General features: G+C 35.6%; 1 protein-coding gene across 5 annotated transcripts in view; it reads right to left on the minus strand.

Annotated features, from left to right (window-relative positions):
- Nucleotides 1-19,774, minus strand: part of ZNF280D (zinc finger protein 280D) — a 48,429-nt gene that overhangs the window by 5,335 nt on the left and 23,320 nt on the right. For 4 of the 5 annotated variants that reach the window (XM_057398172.1, XM_057398161.1, XM_057398167.1 and 1 more), the window contains 11 exons: nucleotides 19,617-19,726; nucleotides 18,803-19,032; nucleotides 16,265-16,422; nucleotides 15,741-15,841; nucleotides 15,503-15,649; nucleotides 14,735-14,869; nucleotides 12,515-12,756; nucleotides 11,276-11,416; nucleotides 9,577-9,639; nucleotides 8,884-9,002; nucleotides 8,664-8,700 (listed from right to left, as the gene is read on the minus strand). In XM_057398172.1, the coding sequence (XP_057254155.1) occupies nucleotides 8,664-8,700; nucleotides 8,884-9,002; nucleotides 9,577-9,639; nucleotides 11,276-11,416; nucleotides 12,515-12,756; nucleotides 14,735-14,869; nucleotides 15,503-15,649; nucleotides 15,741-15,841; nucleotides 16,265-16,422; nucleotides 18,803-19,032; nucleotides 19,617-19,726 (1,483 nt within the window). Of the gene's footprint in view, nucleotides 1-5,970; nucleotides 6,069-8,663; nucleotides 8,701-8,883; nucleotides 9,003-9,576; nucleotides 9,640-11,275; nucleotides 11,417-12,514; nucleotides 12,757-14,734; nucleotides 14,870-15,502; nucleotides 15,650-15,740; nucleotides 15,842-16,264; nucleotides 16,423-18,802; nucleotides 19,033-19,616; nucleotides 19,727-19,774 lie in introns of all 5 variants that reach the window. The other variant, XR_008970763.1, reaches the window with a different exon arrangement.

The raw sequence follows: 19,774 nt of genomic DNA on the forward strand, positions 1-19,774 counted from the left end.
ATATTTAAATAAAAAATTCCCAAAGCAAACCACAATGTAGCGAGATCATTTCACTTCCTGATATGCAGAAAACAGGGGAAAATCAGAATTCTAGGCCTAAAGAGGCATTTCCAAAGATCTTCCTCTTTAAAGAAGTGTAAACAAAAACCTCCAAAAGTTACAGTTTAGAGTCAGTATTTACACACATCTCAGGTTATATTTCAGGTCAATTTCCAGATTCCCTGAAGATGATGATAAATTAAGCTCTAAACCATTACTTCATTGGAGCCTGGCATATAAATCAATCAGAACGGACTGACTGCAAACTGGAAATCCTTGCATGTGGCAGGCATACTGAAGGTGTCCCTCCAACGCTGCCGTACCTTTCTGGTTTAAAGCACAAAGCTAGATTTCTACACTATGCATATCTTCTAACCACCATGACCCAGTGGTTTTTGTATAGCTAAAGAAAAATTGTCTGGGACATTCAAACTAGTTATGAAGTCCAGAGATATTGTTAAACTGTGTGGAGAAAAGAAAAAACATTACCTCCAACTTAGGTTCTCTCTCTCTAATGGAGATTTCAGTCTTTAGCCTAGTGAATAACGAATTAAGATTCAAACTTTTAAAATCCTGTACGGTTAAAATAGAGATAAGGGCGACGATAACTTATAGGAAAGAAGTAACTTGGCAATCTGCAATAAATTTTTCAAGTTGTTACTTATTTAGAGTTTAGATGTACTTCAGAGTTCTGGAAGAGCATTTCAGCATTTTAAACCATTTTATTTGGTATGCAGAAATTGTAAGATAAACTTGCTTCACGTAACCTTTTCTAGTTACCTCACCTCATGAAAACCAGGAAGCAAGTCTTAAGATGGTTAGCAGTACTTTGACTCTAGCGCTTCCTGCAATTCTACATAAGGATTAAAAAAGCTTTTTACATCATGCCTGAGGTATTAAAGATCTGAAATGCTAAATTAAGTGCATGAAGATACACTATGACCCAACAAAAATGTTCTGCAAAAACAAGCTCAATTTTCTTTTAATTGTCCACCATAACCCAAATACCCAGAACACAGCTGTAGATTACTTTAGGACAACTGTAAAACAGTGCAGCTGACTTTCAACTGCTCTTTGGAGGAGATAGTTCCCTCAAAACATCTTTACAGACACAGACCATACATTAGATGAACTATAAAATATTTAAATTAATTGACCTTTAAAAACCACATTAAATAAACAGCTTATCACAACATTATTGACACAGATTTTCTGTGTTTATACAAGAAAACACTATCAAAGAGATAGCAAGAAGTATGTCTCCTACAAAACCTGTTAAGTCATCAGTTCTAATATAAAATTTAACCTTTCAAGGGTTTCCTATTAAAAAAAAAAGAAAAACTGAACATAACCCTCAAAATTGCTTATGCCTGTATCTTCTTTGTTGATGCTGCATTAAAGGCAAATTTAATCTGCTGAAGTATGGTGCTGCCTCTGTTATATTTAAATAATGTTATTAATCATAAATTAAATTACCTGACCTCAGCAAGTCTTAATGGTTGTCTACAAAGTATGGAATATTTGACAGAAGAAACAGCTTTAGCAACTTAAATTGTATGAAAAATGTATACTAATATTAGATTGACATCTACCACGTGTTTTTCTAATTCAATCTAAGAAAGCAGTGCTAAAACCCAGACCTCTTAAAGAATTTTAGCACATAGCTTCAGTAAACAATAAACACCTTCTAAGACTTATGTCCTAGCAGCTGATGAGCAACTTGGACTGGAACATAAAAACCATTTATAAGTATTTTAATTATCAGATCTTAATTTGCAATAGAAGATGGTGAAAATAACTAAAAAAGAGGGATTATTTAAGAATAACACTGCTATGATAGTACTGTAACAATGTTCATCTAATTAACAAAAAGAAAAATGATCAGGGTAAATCAAATGACAATGTATTTTTGGGGTCAGGGATTTGAAATACTCTGAAGTATTTAATCATGAGTAGCAACACCAGTAAAAGATGAAGCAACATCAAATATTTAGCTTTGCTTCACTGCTTTAATTATTTCTATGCAAGAACTTAAAACAAGTATGCTGGAAATAGTGATTTGTCTAAAAACAGACACTTGTGAAAGAGCAGAGCAATTTAGACACACACAAAAAAATCAAGTATTGTATATCCAAGGACAAAGCATCCTACTATTCTTGTCAGAATGAATGTAAGTTTTGCTACCAAAATAACTGGGTATGAACTGGATCCAATATCTGTAGATTGTCTTAAATTAGAAACATTTTACATGATCAATTTCTAACAGATTTCCAAGTACATGTTTTATAGCCTATAAAACAAACTGGCTAGTTCATGATGCTTTGGAAGGAACAGGGCTTTAAAACACTTTGTGCTAACCATATCTTCATTAATATGGGTTATCTTGGATTCCTGACACACCCTCAACCTTAATTCTGTTTCAGAATAGGGTTTAGAACATAGTTCCTTCTAATTTGTAATTAGCAGAAATTTCATAAATGGATACTAATTCATAGAAAGCTATCACCTTGTGATGTACCGAGCACTTTTATCATATCAGAAATCTTATATCCCATAGTTCTAAAACTGCAACAAAGACAACATACTTTCTTACATCTGTGTAGCTACAGTGCTTCCGGAAAGAACATTATGAAAATAAAATCGTGATCATTTGTGGTTAAGTGCAGCCTGCTGGGCCAGAATTTTGAGATACTTTGAAGCCTCTCTAGAACCCCAAAGATTCTTCATTCTACATCAAAAGTCGCTTCTAGTTAAGAAAAAAGAAGAGAGGGGAAAAAAAACAACAAAACCCACAACCCCCTGCCCCCCAAAATGTAGAAGCTGAGCACAAAAATTCAGCTTGACCGAGATACTCACCAGAACAGATGTGCCATAAAACCAAAGAGACTCAGAATAAAAGCCAGGGAAGTAAAAACATTAATTTAGATACCTTAAAGTCTAAATTTAGGTTGATCTGAAACTTAATATTTGATATATAAGGAGTCACCCAGGACTAGTGGATGTTATGTGGAAAATCAGTGAAACAAGCAGACTCTGAAATGCAGAGGCTAAGCACCATTCTCATTTCTGCAATCAATAAAATAATGTATATTTGCATGCAAACATACACTGAGCCCAAATCAAGAGCAACTGTCATCCCAGTGATCTGTCATGGTTTCTTACAACCAGAGAGTTATTCCCACAGCTTCTTTGTGTAAGCAGTATGGGAACTCATCTGGAATCTTTTGCCAAATGTCCCTTTTTCTACCTACCCCTAACCAAAAGTAACCTTTTCTAGGATGACTGTAGCTTCAAGAATTTCTAGAAAACAATTTCATGTTATTTAAGTGGCTCAAGGTAGTTTCTACACTCTATAAACATAAATCTATTTTACAACCAAAAGAACAGAAAGGTTTTTGGTTGGTTGATTTTATGTGTTTTAAGGGAACTTCAGCTTTCAGCAGGAATTCCCCATTTTGAAAAATATAACTCTAAATAGAGGTAATGATTCATAAAGCACAATTCTCCCCCAGACATCAGACCATATGAGCACTCACTCTACATGTGAATTCACAGAGAGAAAAAGCTGCTTCTACACTATGGTGTTTTACACTGTTAATGACTGAATGGGAAAAGAAAGATGGCTAGTAATGAAGACAGCTACATAACTTCCTAGTATTATCAGGAGTAGTGAAGTGTTATTACGCAAAAAGATGCACAGTTACAAATATTTAACAGCATAATAGAAACAAACATTTCCTTTCTTGTCAGGTCAATTGAGAAGATAAGAGACTTTCCAAACAAAGTTAATAAATAATTTGCTAATCAAGTATGGTTGCTCTGCAACTGCATGTCTTTTAAGAACCCAAATTCCAGTGACACTCAACATCCTAAAAATAACAAAGAAAAGACAGGTTAAAGTACGCATAAATGAAATCTCAGTTCTTTGAGCATAAGCTAAACGGGTTATATTTTGCATATTCATGCTCTTTCCTTGCAGATACAATCCAATCCGTTTCATTATTCATGAAATTTTGTAGTTGTTGGGACCATCAGGGATACTTTATGTCAAGACACGCATTTTTACTTGCATGGTTTAGCACAGGTTTCATGTTATGAGTTTTCCACATGAGTAACACTTCTGAGATACTCACAAATGGAAACAGGACACCATGATGCCAAAAGTTTCTACATGAACTATTTACACAAAGCTGACAAATCTGTACATAGCTTACAAATGTTTTAACTGCAAGTCTGAAACTGAAAAAAAAAATAAATAAATCTGTTGCAAAGCTGTAAAAGAACCAGTTGATAATATCCAAATGAGCATTCAAAAGAGGTATCATTCACTTAGCTTCAAATCAAAGTGTCAATCTAATGTAATTTCTGGGAAATTCTTAGAGAACGTTTCTGAAAAGTTAAAAATCTGTAATCATATTCCAGTTTTGTTGTTGCCAGAAACATGAATTTAAGTGAAATATCTCATACCCAACTTCCTCTGAAATGCAACAGCACATTCACAATGAAAACACAAACCCACTATGCTTTTTTTGAATGCTGCTGTGTCAAAACAGAAATAAGTCCTGCAAGAAAAACCTGTAGTAGGTAACTGATGATTGAACAGCAGCATTCAAGATGGAACATAGCTTCTGTCAGAAGGAAAAAAAAAATAGCAAAAAGAACAAGACTTCAGAGTACCGAGTAAGCGTGAAGATGCTCAGTCACAAAATACGCATAAGACAATGGATGACAGAATCCTTGCCATTATTAGCAATTTCACAGTGATTGCAGAAGCTCACTGTAACCAAAACTGTTACTGTTTGAATACTAAAAGCGAAGAGGACAAAAATAGTGATAAAAACGGATTAATCTCAGAGAATCTGATTATGCAGAAAGTGCTGCAAATCAAGAACAGCTTGCATTTATCAAAAATAACCTCTTATAACTAGGAGGTTATAACAGTGACTGATCTCGGACTAAGATTAGCTCTACCTATTAGGTTGCTTGGAAGCTAGTATATGAGAGATTCAACCAAGACATATATTCACTGTAATCAGGAGGTTGAGTTTGGAGGAACACTAGATGTTCATCACGACAAAAGGAAAGCTCATCATATATCCAGACAACCTGTTGATGGATAAACTTGCCATAGATAATCTAGAACTAAAGATGAAGTCAGAAGCAGTGAAATCAAAAGCAGCAGATGTCTCAGCAGCTTGAGTATCCTTGAAGATGAGAGATGATACCAAAAGAACAAGGTGTGAATGAACTGTAGCTGCTCCACCCTCAGAAACAAGGCTCAATAGATGTATTTGCCTCCGTCACATACTTTCCTCCTACAGTATTTAGGAGCAAAAAGAAGCTTAGCTACCAGAGCAAAGCAGCTAATAAAATCCTTTGGCCAAGATTCAGTTTATGCAGTTACATGAGACAGAAGTCATTCAAAGTATATTTTGCCACTATATACTGTAAAGTCATTGGCAGACAAAAAAAAATAATGCAACTTACTTGAATAATAGATCAGGACTTGTATGCTTTAGTGAACACCCAAGAGAATGATAAAGCCCATTAGTTTCAGAAGCTAGGATCAAGTTCAGAACAAAATGGTCTTTGATGTCAACACATATATGTTATCATTTACACACTACTCTAGCTGGGGATGGTAACAACAGACTTGAGCAGCAAAGAAACACTGCAAATGAGCAGCAAAGAAACACTGTATCACATAAGTGAAACTCCTGGTAAGCCTCTCTTCAAAGGTGTACAGCCCCCAAAAAGCTGCAAGTCAATGCTGCAAAGCAGAGAACATTAACACAGAAGGGCCTTTGCCAGACTACAATACTGGGAGAAAAGACCAGACCTGCTGCCTACAAGATGCAAGAAGAGAATACCACAGCTTCAATGCATGAAGAAAAAGGAAAAGGTCTGGCAGATCCTTGTTCGCTTACATACCAAAATAATCCCAAGCTGGACTGGGTTCAATTTTCTGGTCCACAATGATGTATCAGTGAGCCAAGGCAGTATAGGATACCTGCTCACTTTCAACTCCCCTGCAACAAAAATGTCTGCTGTCAGTTCATTTAAAAATGTTAATTGTTGCGCAAAGCAGAGAGTTGAGCATTAGAAGAATATTGGCATAGTTATTAAGCTTTATTCCCTCAGCACAAGGTGGATCACTAAACAAACAAGGCAACTTTATGCAGAGCAACAAGTTAAATAACAATTCCAGCTGGAACATCTCCAGTTAGGTTATCTGTATTATTTATGGCAGGATTGTGATCTGAAGACAGTTGTATCAACACTGCACAGCACTCGTGGAACATGTCTGGTTATTAGCAATAAAGAGGAGTTTTACAACACATACAGTCTGATACATAGTAAAAGATACCAAAAGATACCATCTGAGAGATGCAAGAGAAGATCCAAAAGTTTTCAAGACTGTTAAGTCATTGCTTCTGATGATGAAGTAACTCTAAAGAGCCCCATGAACAAGTCATATCTCATTGAATTATAGGTCAAAGAATGAAAAGAAATGTTCACAGATCATGGAGAAACTACACAGCACAAGTTACGAATACTGTCTGCAAGTTCCTCTTCTTCCAAAGCAAACCAGAGTACTATGAAGAACCATCCTGCAAAAAGATGTGCATTTCTGCGTGTACTTTGTACTGCAAATAATGACTTTTAAAATATCTCCTACACAGCTATATTCAATGCTTTCAGGTTTAGCAATGATATATTCTTGTCCAAAGTATTATAAAATTAGTACATGGGACAGGACAAGATCTACCGAAATTAAGTCTGAGAGCGTGACAGTTTCAAAAAGCACCATCACATATCATCTCATGTAGTACCAGTAACTAACCTTATGCAGTTAGCCATTGTTTTTAAGAGCTCTGATGTTGGCATCTGTACTAGCAGCCTGCAGAACGAAGCTTGCACATATTCTTGACTCCACCTCAAACCTTTTCAGCACTCACGCATCCATTTCTAAGCAATACTTACTTTGTAATCCAACATGCTTGACATCTCTATAACACACTCAAGACAGCAAGACTGTGGTGCAGTACTGACAACAGCCTGCCACAACTGTACCTCTTTGCCAACTATTAAATACCATAAAAGCTATAACCTTTTCTTATATACAGTTCAGCAAGTACTAATTCCCAACACCTAATGCTAGCTCCAAGTAGAAAAGCTAAGGTTTTCACAGTTATCACAGCTCAAAACTTTATTTTCCCATTGTTTGACTTTCACTAAAATCTAAACTGTTAAAGAACACAAGCCACCCTGGAGTAATAGCTCACCCTCCTAGATGACTACTTTCACTGTTTTGTCCAATTCCAGTATTCTGTGCTCCAAAATTGGAAATTTTATTTTTATTATATGGCTTTCTGATTTGTTTTCCCAAACTAACTTCCTGCCAGAGTATCTTCAGTTCTTTTAAATAATGTCTATTAGTCATCCCATCAGTCCATCAGTTTTATTCAACTGTATCTGATGCTATTATTCATAGGCAAAGAAAAGCACTTCTATGTTTAGGTCAGATGACATTAATCCAGTACCCCCTCTTACTGGCCACTTTACGGAAATTAAGGAAGAAAATACTTCATAGTTATGTAATAACCTATTGGGAATATTTCCAACACTCAGTGAAGGCTGATTTATGCTTAGAGGCCCAAGAACTGTTGAAAGAGTTATCATGCATGAGTATCTAACTCCTTTTAAAATCCTGCTATTGGGTAGATGGACTCAATGACACCTTGTTGACTCAGGGTTAAACTACTTTCTTCCATCTTTTAAAACATATTTCTTTGCAGTCTAACTGACCTTTATGTTCCTGTGTCCTGAAATAGTTTATCAAGAACTCAAATGTTTGATTCAACTGATGCACCTCTGACCCTTTGATTAAGGGATAAGCAGGTTCACAAAATACATTGTAAAGCCTCAGGTACCGTTCCAGGATAATCAGGGATGGCTTAGCATGTCTGATTCTTCTACAGTTAAAAAAATCCCAAGCAAACTCTGTAACACAACCTCCAGAATTCTGTAGGTTTGTTTTTCAAATCCTTAACAAAACTGAAAGCCAAAATCCTCGTATTTTTTTCTTTGAAAGTGAAATTAAAAAAGTTAGTACAAAACAGTATTCCTGTGTCATATCGATAACAATTCTGAAAATATTTTCTTAATATTTACAACTGATTAAGAATTTGTCTCACTTCAATAAAAGTAACTTTTTTGTATTTTTATTAATTATGTAAGAACATAAAACACTCACTTAGAACTAAATACTAAAGCCAGTATTGAAAGCAAGTTGAATTAACAGTCTCACTATGCAGTCTCACTTCTAAGTGTAGCTTAGAAGCAGCAATTGAAAAATGCCAATACTTCAAGAATCATTTGTCACTTTGGTCAAACTGAACAAAACCATGCCTTTGATTTTGGCTGCAGGAATCATTTTCTCTCCTCATTCTTGTAACTGTGGACATGATAAGAGCAGTAAGTACTAGTAAAGGTCTATGTTTATCATACACTCAAAATTCTATGAAACAAAAAAAAAAAAAAATCCAAGTTCAAAGTGCAAATTTTGGCCATCTGTCACTAAAGTAATAGAAATAAACATTGAGCAGGAAAACAGAACTTACTCAGATGCTTGTTCAGCAGATGGGATATCTACAGAAACTAAAAATAAAAACAAAAGATTTTATTAAAAATATTTAATAATGTGGAACTTTTAAATCCAAGTATACAGAAATAACAATAATGCAACTGAAAAAAGAACTACAGTAACGCCAAAACATCCACATGGATGTATATGTATCATGGATGTATATGTATATAAAAAAGGACACTATATGTACTCACCTTTCTCTATAACAACTTGACAAGTATGAGTGTGGCTTTCACTCAGATGTGTGGCCATGCTATCCAAGCCAGAAACATCAGTCAGGAAATCACAGTTAAGACACACTACAGTCACACCTCTAGAGAACAGAAAGTGAAAAGGAAGTATAAATACAACACAGCTGTGGAAACAGTTTTCTTAACTTACAGCAACTGGACAGACTATAAGAAAAACAAAATAAAATTTCTTCTACCTTTAGATAAGACTACTCACAAGAACACGTTCTTACTTTTCATACTGCAGCTAACACCTGGTAATCCCTATGAATGACCAGGGCATCTCCACGCTGGACATAGCACAGAGAGCACTTTAGACAAATTTATCTGTGAAGCATGAGTTTCTTGGGTTTGGTGGGCATTGTTTGCTCATTCTTTTGTTTCCCTTGCCCCCTTCCCATTGTGCATATTAGGAAAAAACAGAACATAAAGAAACAAAGTTTTTAAAACTGCTCAGAAGTTACTAAATGTGGACAAGTAACAAATAGCTGTCACTGACCACAATACTGCTAGTGGAAGAGCTAAAGTTTTTATTTCCTTGCTCTTCCTAAATCGTGGAAGCCCAGAAATTCAATAGGCTCTAATCTCATTTAACAAATCGGTTCACTCTCAGAAAGTAAAACCACAATGATATGTAACTAATAAAAGCTGAATTACCGTAGCTCTTCTGAATGCTTCTTATAGATCCAAAATCTTTTACTTGGACGAGCACTGTGAAAACTGAACATATGAAAACATTAGCACTTAAGACTGGTTTTCTTGAGTACATTATTCCCTACACTGTACATTAGTTATGACAAGGCACGAAAACGGAAAGATTGGCTACTGACCTCCATTACCCTAAAACATTAAATTGCTGAAAGCTTACAGAATTGTGAGTATCAGTTCTAGATTAGAATGTTGACTCTTATAAATAACAGGAACAAGGCTTAACTTTGTCAGCACAGTCCTGCAAGAACATAGTTACATTGCTTCCTTCAGCAGTTTAGCTCTTGAAGTACCATGGCTATAGCCATACACCGCTCCAGAAAAGCAAAGCTTTGCTGAATTCACACTTGATAAAGAAATGGCTTAAAATGAGATAAATGAAATTTTTTAGAAAACCTCTAAGTTCTCTTATACAGGTTAACTACGTGCCAACACTACTCCCATATGAAACAAAAAAGCAAGCGGCTGAGTACAGGGGCTGCTACTGCAAAAACACCCTTCCTTTAGCAACCTTCCTCCTCACCATCCCTTGTTCCTTAGACTCACCAAAAAAGATTATGATAGATGCTGCAGGGGGTCAAAGCAGGGGGAGCATTAGTTTGTCAAGGAGGCAAAGACAAAAGACTGCTTATTTTATTGCATGGCTGAATTTTACAAAACCCAGAACATGGACAACAGTAGGAACAGTTTACCTTAGATTTCTCCCCCCTTTTCTGGAGTAAACCTCTCATACAACCAGAATTAAGCACATTAATTTTAACTGTTTTTTTAAGCCTGCAACCAATGGTTTATATCCATAAAATCATACTTCAGTTTAGGACTTACATAAGCATTGAAATTATTTTGAATAGGTCAACATACAAAGCATTCAAAAACTTGTAAAGACTTGGGTCATAAATTCAAGAATTCTAGCATTCAAAAATACCAAGGCATTTTATACATGCACAAATTTAAAAAGACAACTGCGTTCTATATTTTTATGCAAAATATTTGGCTTGTTTAGGGCAGAAGATAAACAAGTATGTTTTCAAAGTTCTGTTTTTCTGTCACTGCTATGTGTTAATTATTGAATAGTATAATTCTATTGCTCTGAAAACAAACACATTTATTTTCTTAAGAGGCTTTTCAGAGCTGTCATCACTAAAACCCCACACTGCCTTACAATCAGTGACAAAACTCCTGCAAAATGAGATGTTATTTTAACAGTTGACCAGACGTAGTCTAAGAAAAGGTATCCACTTTAGCATGTTATTTGAGACATCCTTTACATGGTAGTCTGTGCACAGATTTCATTAGCAGTATCTGTGGCTGTATGCATTCAACACTTGTAAAATCAGATATGGCATTCCATCTGAATCCCAGGGAACTTGCAACAATTAGTCACTATTTGCTAAGTCTGGCTGAAATCATTATGGAAGATCTCACAGAAACTGAAGCAAAGACAAAACACTTCCTGAACTGCTGGAATTTTAAGGCAAAACAAGAACATTGTGTTTAGGCCCTCATTATAAAGCAAAAATCCAACTTCACACATTTCCTTACCAGTCCTATGATCCAGTTCAAAATTCAGCTAACAGAAACACTTAAGAAACCTTATATGAATTTATGAAGTATTTGACAACCCAATCAATTTTTGAAGAGTTCTTACCTCATCATGTGATTCACATATGCTTTGCTACAGCTAGTGTTGTATCTGCATAAGCTACAGTGGACATAAGCAGGAAAATGGCTTGCAAAATCTTTTACTTCTGAGTAACATTCAATGCATTTGTGAACTCCTGAAAGATACCTAATAGTAATATGAAAAAGGTAACTATTAATATCAACATTTTAAGACAAGATAACTATTCCAAACTTACTGCTTTAAGTTAGTAGCAAGCTTGCCTACTTCCAACTTGAGGAACTTAAAAATGCAATACTTAAAAGGTTACCATAGCACACATAACAAAAACTTTTTGTTTCCCTTCTTCCTCAAGTTATGCTGTCATTCTCATCTTAATAAAAAAAAAAGTGAGTTAATATAAGCATCTGTTACTGGCAACTCCTGGCCAAGAAGATACTGCAGTAGATAGGAACCTCCAACTTCAGCTGCTGCTCTTGTCTCTATGTACTTGAGAAGGGTTTCAAAGAAATGCTTCATCCACTACAAGGCACAGAAAAAGCTGTGGGTTTTCCTGTCACCCCTGATATTCTCCACTTTCCTCTGAAATATCTACAAGGCAAGAATGTAATTCTGGCGTTCCCCAATTCTGGATGTTCTTGGAGAGCTATGCACTGGGAGCATCAGCACCTTACTGGAAATCAGACATCTACAATCTCTGACAAAGAAAACCGTTAACTCATATAAAACACCCATTAAATTATTAACACAAGGATAACAGAACCCAGTTAACTGTAAATATAAAGACAGCATTCCCAATAACATCAAGGTATCTCCTAGGACAGACAAGACTTGACCTTTCAAATAACATGTTCAAACAAACCCCTTAAAAAAATTGAAGGGGGGAATACTTTTCCCTCCATCAGAAAGCTTGCAAAGAACACCCAGGCAGGCAGATGTATTCCTGTCCTCAGGTCACTTTTAAACATAAATCTGACTCATGAGTCAGTATTTCAACACTCTGTGGCTCTGTGCAGAAAAAAAAATTATCTAAATTTAAGACAGGAAAGTTTCCAGGACAAATGTCTTTGCAGCATAAAGTAGTCTATCACCAACAAAATTGGGGAATGAAGATTCAGAATTATAATAACAGTACCAGTAGCTTTTTCTACAAAACTAATCTTCTCTACTGCAGTATAAGTTATCAATTAGAAGTTATTAGAAGAGACATTGTGATGGATTATTTATATTCAAAGTATGAAGATATTTTTAATGCCAATATATTACCTTAGATTATGCAATGCTGTATTTGTAACTTCTTTTTTTTTTCTGCTGTTGGTCCATGCATTTTGCTTCTTTGATGTAGCTGGTTTTGATTTTGCTTTTGACCTATTTGTATTAGATTTGTTATGATTTTTAGTGGTATTTTTAGTTTTAGGTGATAACTGAAATGTTGAAGAACTTGTACTAACAGAAGACATAGCCGATGATCCTGATAGAAGAGATCCAAGAGATGCTCGAATAGTCACCTACAATTATGAAATTAAAACATTTTCTATTTAGATTTAAGCCAAGTTCCCATTTCTATTTGTCTCAATGTTTAAGCCACTTCAGGCAAAAATCAGAGCATAAGACACACTCCACAGTGAAGACTGCTTTGAGAATAATGAAATACTGTTGACTAGGGTAAACTTAGCCTCAATAGTCTACTGGATGCTTTAAAAGCTCTTGTTTTGGTGGAGATAGCCATGACAACACACACTTCTCTTTTCAGACCTGCAACGGGCTACATCCTGCTTTATTACGACAAACAAAAAAATAATGTAGCTGTGAAAAAGAAAGAGAAATCAGCCCAACTACCCCTACTAAGAAGAGTATCAAACAGTTCTGTCAGTGCCATAATTAGAATGATTTGGGTTGGAAAGGACCTTGAGATCATCTAGTTCCAGCTCCTCTGCCATGGACAGAGACAACTCCCACTAGACCAAGTTACTTAAAGCCGTGTACACCCTGGCCTTGAACACTTACAGAGATGGGGCAGCCACCACTTCCTTGGGCAGCCTGTGCCAGTGCCTCACCACTCTCACAATAAATAATTTCTTCCATATATCTAATCTAAATCTCCCCTGTTTAAGTTTGAGCTATTACCCCATGCCTTGTCACTATAGCCCCTGATGAAGAGGCCTTCTGTAGGCCCCCTTTAGATAGTGGAAGGCTGCTATGAGGTTTCTACGCAGCTTCTCTTCTCCAGGCTGAACAGCCCCAACTTTCTTAGACTTTATGTGAGAGGTGCTCCAACCCCCTTATCATCTTTGTGGCCCTCCACTGGACTTGCTCCAACAGTTCCATGTCCTTCGTATTTTGGGGACACCAGAACTGTATGCAGTACTTTGACCCCCTTTAATAAAAGCTCTGTGTCTTGCTGCCTCATCATTAGCCTATTTACTTCCTTCAGATATTTTTGTTCCTCATCCTAGAGCCCCAAGGACTAATTCTTGCCCATATTAATAGTTTAGAAGGACCTCATCTTCTAAACCTGGTTCCAGGTGTCTAACAACACTAAAACTTTATAAATTAACTAAGCTTTTCTTAGATCATGAGGACCCTGAAATCTTTAAAAGGCTGAGATATTATCAGCGCTCTACATTAGGCCAACCAACACAACTACCATCAACTTCAGTAATTTTCTCTTCCTGATTCTACAGGAAATGAACTGTGAAGAGCTGGTAAGACTAAAATGTAATTTTCTTCTTCCACTCAAGTGAAAGGACATATATCTTCACATTTCATTAAAAAACTGTAGGAAAAAAGTCCTGAAGTCCACAGGAAAAATCCTAGTTTCAGTGGTTCCTTCTTGAGAAATGGAAGAAGGATTTAAAGATTACCTGAGCATTCTGAGGAGACCCAAATTTACTTCATGAAACACTTAACAGAAAATCATGGTGTGTTTTTTTTACCCTTCAAATACTAGAGCTAGAAAAGACCTGGTGAACTCAGATTTTAAGCAATATTGTTTATAGCAAAGTAGGTGTTGCACTCTACATGATTTTTTGCCACCACCTTCCGCAGGTTGAAATATATTCTACAAGAAATACTGCAGACCCCTCAGATCACACCCAGACTACCTCCTTTGCTCCTAGCACAAGAAAGGCTAAGGTGTGTGTGTGTGTGTGTGGCAAATGAACCAACAGCTCAAGAACGTAGCACTGACTGGACTACTATCCATGTATAGACAAATGGGAGAGAAAGCAATGCCACAGACCACCAAGAGGAAGCTGTAAACTGTGCCTGGCAATTCTTGCAACAGGAGTGTTTTTTAGAGTTTTAGATTTGGAGGTGGCAAAAGAAAAAAAGAGGGAAAAAAAAGAAATCTCTGGTTTAGAAAAAGAAAAGGGAAAAGCCCTTCTTTTTACTCTATGACTTTCGCTACTAAAATGTAGTTTGTTTTCCATTTGTTTGGGTTTTTTTCCCCCTTGTCCCTTCTAATTCTCCTGTATAAAGATTTACCTTTGTTCCAGGAGGCAACCCTTCTAACTGTTTGGGTTTCCTAAATGTTCGGTGATGCTGAGTCTTGTGATCCATTTTTTCCTTGCATGTCAAAAACTGCAGTCTGCACTTAGTGCAACGGTATATTCCTTTTTTCTTTTATAAAAAGAGGACATAAAGAAAGCATGAGTGCCATGATAAACAAACTCCAACCCTAGCTGGTCTCAAGCAACTGCTATCCAGTTTCTAAAACATCAACCAGAAAAACTGATATTGCACAAAGCCAAAATACTGTGTAGGAATGAAGAAAGGATATTTTTTCTCCTCTCTATAACTACTTGAATTATATTAATAGTATTAATTTTATTAATATTACTTAAACAGTATTTAATAATAATTTAAATACGTGAAAATACAAGGCAGTATCATTACTAAGAGGACAAGGAATCAGTTTATCAGTTACAAGACACAGGACTTCATTATCTATTTGTCTACTTGAACTAGTGAAAGGTTTGCTATTAACATCAAGAGAAGCAACAGATCACTACAACTTAATGAAGAAATCAAGCAGCAGAAATACTTTCAGAATATTCAGTTGTTTTTTCTTAACAAGCTGCTGTCATACACAAACATAAGCAAGTCTAACAATTCTCTTCCAGACTTTCTATTAACTATTCTTATACAGTAACAACTACACAAATCAGTTATACCTTTGCTTTCCCCCAGAGACAGATTCATTATGTATATTTAGCATTTTTCTACCATCAAGGATTGAAAATATCTGCTTACCTGATGCCTCATGTAGTGATGCATATATGGTGCTCCGATTTTAATTACTTTGAGGCAAAACGGACACAACAAATGTTTTGTATTTTCATGAACTGTTCTAAAATGTGTTTCTACATCTGAAAAGGCTGAGGATCTGTAGTTGCAAACCTAAAATAAAAAAGTTGAGTTTCTTGTAAAAAATTTATCAATAGTAAAGATGGGGGGGTGTAATTAAAAACAAAATGGTCACTTGAGATACCTGGCAAACATACGGCATTTCACCTGGCTTATGATTGTCCTTCATATGTTGCAGAAGAACTTGCTCTGTTTCAAAGGATAATTCACAGATTTTACAAATAGCTAGAAAAGTGAAAGAAAAACAAAGTAAAAATTAATTTGGGGTCATAAGGAAATAAATTTTAATGCTATGTATATATCAACTGTAAGTATCTATAAAAGTAAAGCAATCTAACAATTATTCTATAGTTCAGAAGAAATTCCTTGTACAATTTCAGAAAGCCAGGAGTCCAAGACCCCTAAACAATGTGAATACTTGCAGTCAAGCTTTCAATTAAAAAATAAAATTTAAAAAAAGCTTTAAGATTTTTTTTCCACACACACTGCTGTTACATAAATTGAATGAGCACTCAGCTCCTATGTTAAATCAAGACTATTACTCTTAAAATAGAATAGCTTTACTCTGAAGTTACACACCAGCAAAGTCAGAAAATACTTAAAAATTTCAGACCACAAAAAGATTCAGTGTGACACAACGCAACTTACTAGATGATTCATAAGGGGTGTGTGTACTTTCAATGTGGCACTGCAGCTGGAACGGTGTGGGAAACTGACGGTAACAGTGCTGGCAGGTAGTGTGGCTTTCCCAGCTTTCACTGCTTTGTTTCTCAAGTTCCAAGTGATGTTTCATGTGGTTCATAAACCTTTAAACAGTAGTAAAAACAGGTGCAAAACCTAAATTTTAACATTCACTATGATATATCACATGCAAGAAGTACTGGATTCTTTTTCTAAAGTTCACTCAGGAGGGATTTCTCAATTTCAAAAAAATCTAAGGAATAAGTGCTCATAAAGTAAAAAAGGGGTAATCAAGTTAAGCAAGCTGACTGACAGAAATCACCTTTCAAAGCTTAAAAAGAAGTCGTGACTATTACAAAAAACATACAATGTATCTGAAATGTGTTCCAAGATTAAGCAATCTATTGCGTTTTTCACAGTTGCAAATTGTCTTGAAATAAAGGGAAATTAGCAGAGGCAGAATCAAAATGTGTCAGCTGTTCACACTTCACCACCACCAGTGTCTCAAAGCCACATTCTGAAACAAGTATAACTTTAGCTCTGCTGAAAACTATTAAAGTAGCAAGAACATATCTGTAATTAGAACATTACAGCTTTATCTGAAACTACCTCCATTCAAAACTGGCAGGCTTTCAGGAGCTTTCTTTGTATAAAGCAGTCAGGACTGAATTGAATTATGAAGGACTGTTATCGAAGAATGACATTGTACAGCTGACAACCAAAAGACTATGAGAAACTTAATGGTATGTTACTACTTCAGTTACCACCTTTTCCTCATTAGTCTGTCCACCTATCTGTAGCAGGATCCTATTCTGACTGAGAAGCCTAGGCACTGGCAGGTTGCACTTACTCGTGGAGTGGCAGAAGGACAGGTTAGTTGCACAACGCACTACCATTAAACTTCAAAAACTGTTCTATTTTCAATGTGCTTGATTTCAGTACAGCCAGAGGAACTATTAAATGTCAGCCACACTCACATAAGAAATGTAGTTCTCTAAGTGGTGACCCTGGAACTGGGGGGGGGGGAGCAAGGAGAATAGTCGCTTGAGCTCAGGCTTCTAATATCATGCAGTTGCTTAAAACAGAAAGGAGGAAAAAAAAAGCAGAAGAAAGAAACTGATACTAGTACTGCATATTACCTTAATGGAACATTGTTTCACATAGATTTAACATGATCTATATGTGTAACCATAGACCTTTTAAAGAAAGTACGTGATTAACTGTAAATCATTTTTGTGATTTTCTGAATTAAGGTCCATAAAACTTCCACTAGAATACATACTACATATTTATTTTGTCCACTAGAAATGTTTAAAGGTGTAAAATACACCTTGAAATAGAAAATCTGAAGTTAGAGAACTATAGAAGACAGCAACAAAGTTAGAGCAGAACTTGATATGGCTGAAGTCAGCTCTACAGAAATTCAGAGAAACAAATTAAGTGCTCATTTTTAATGACTTACTGTAGAACACACAGGCACTACAGCACCAGTAGTGTACAATATAATGCTGAATAGAAAATAATGCCTGAAAAGTATTTTTAAAATGAACCCATTATCTATAAATCAAGGATTCTGTGAATTACTTTTCATGATACTGCAAGAAAGGCCTACTTGAAAAGTACTGTGCAGACAAAAACAGAAGAAAAACCTCTTAGCCTATATCAAACATTGTTTATTGCACTTAAAAAGATAAACTGCAAGGGAAGAAATGCTGTAATTATCAAGAACTATAAAAAAATCATAAGAGTAAACTCCTAAAGTCTAGCAACATACAACAATTTCAATCTGCTTAAGACAATTTACCAATATGTTTATTTAGGATTTATAAATCCTTAACAATTAATAGCAAATTTAATGTTTCTAATTACATGAAACTGTTGTTTTTTTAATAATATGGATCTAATGTTAGCAAAAACCTGTTCATTTTAAATTGCAGACAATGCCCTTTGAAGGAATAGTCCATTTTTCAGTTTTACATTCTGCTACTTCAGCTTCCCTTGAAGAATGCATGTATAAAGGTTCAATGACCTTAACTTTCAAAGGAACAATGACACGAACATGTCTACCCATTAAAACAGCTTACTGAACTTTTTTTGCAGCATTTGGAAGTAAAATTATTCCATCAAAATAACAGATGTTACATAAGTAAACCACCAACTATTAGTCATTGTGCAGCACTAAAGGGAATTTATACTTGCATCTACTGATACCACCATCAATCCAGATGGCAAATTGTAAAATACTCTGTGTTGCCCTTTCTAACCCCAAGTCCTACAACTGCTCTCATTAAAACTCTGTTTATGTTAAACACTATAAAATTTTCTAATTCTAATCAGGAAAAAGTTTGTTATGGCCATACATGCATAGTAAAGATTAATTCAATTTCTGTTCAGCTATTCACTATTACCAGTTTTCAATAAGAAAAAAAAAATCTGTTCCAGAGAGACAATGCACAAGACTATGGGCTGTAAGTGATTAACAAACAATTAAGTGAGTTCAAATACCTTATGTTATTTTTAAGAACTTTCAGACAACTGAAGCACTTAAATGTCGTATGAGTCTTCTGCTCCTGCTGTACCTGCTGGGTGTCACCTTCATGTTTCCCATAATAAAAGTCATTAACTAACATAATCAATTTTCCTTTCTCAGATTCAGCAATCTTGCCTGTTGCGCTCGAACATTCTGTTTTGGCCACTCCCAGGAAAAAGTTATTTACCATATCTGGACAACAATACTGGATGGAAGTGGGGAGAAGAAGAAATAGAAACAAAGGTATCAATCTTTCTTACCAAACTGCATCAATCACAGTAACATTTTAAAAACTGGAGCCACTCACTAAATGGAGTTAGATACAAAGCTCAATTCTCTGACACACTGACTTCATTCATATTCAAATACAAATTTTGAACAATAACTGTATCAAAATATAAAGGTAGGTTTACACTGTTATCTTTGTCTCAGTAGCAATTTAACAAAGATGTGGGTCAACTGGCTGCCTATTATTGTAGGCACTTACCCTCATCATATTCACAGGAAGCTGGCCAATGGTTCAAAAAGTCACAGCTGTGGCAGACAGAAATCATACACAGACAGCAAATATGCCTCAATTCATTGGAAAAATAAGGCAAAAAGTGGTAGGATTTATAGCCATCCTACTCCTTTCTTCCTCTCCATGACTGCAAGACATAGAGCATTTAGGCTCTGGCTGATCGTAGCCAGAAGCCAGTCTAACTTCATATAAAAACACAGCACTCTTCCATAAGCAAACAAAGCCCACATTAAGTTTGCTATGATGTTTAAGAACCCAAAGTATTTTACCTTCATGTGATTTTTTAGAGGATCCATAAGATTGAAATGAATATTGCACTTCGGACAGGCTCGTGGAAAAGGTCCTCCATTTTTAATGGTGCTTGCTACAGCATCTGTACCTGTAAAATTTAAAATATGCTAATATTCAGAATTCACAAACAATACTC

Source organism: Pezoporus wallicus, unplaced genomic scaffold (genome assembly GCF_028554395.1).
Source record: "Pezoporus wallicus isolate ANWC-B61680 ecotype Strahan unplaced genomic scaffold, APGP_CSIRO_Pwel_v1 contig_3952, whole genome shotgun sequence".
Lineage (NCBI taxonomy): Eukaryota > Metazoa > Chordata > Aves > Psittaciformes > Psittacidae > Pezoporus > Pezoporus wallicus.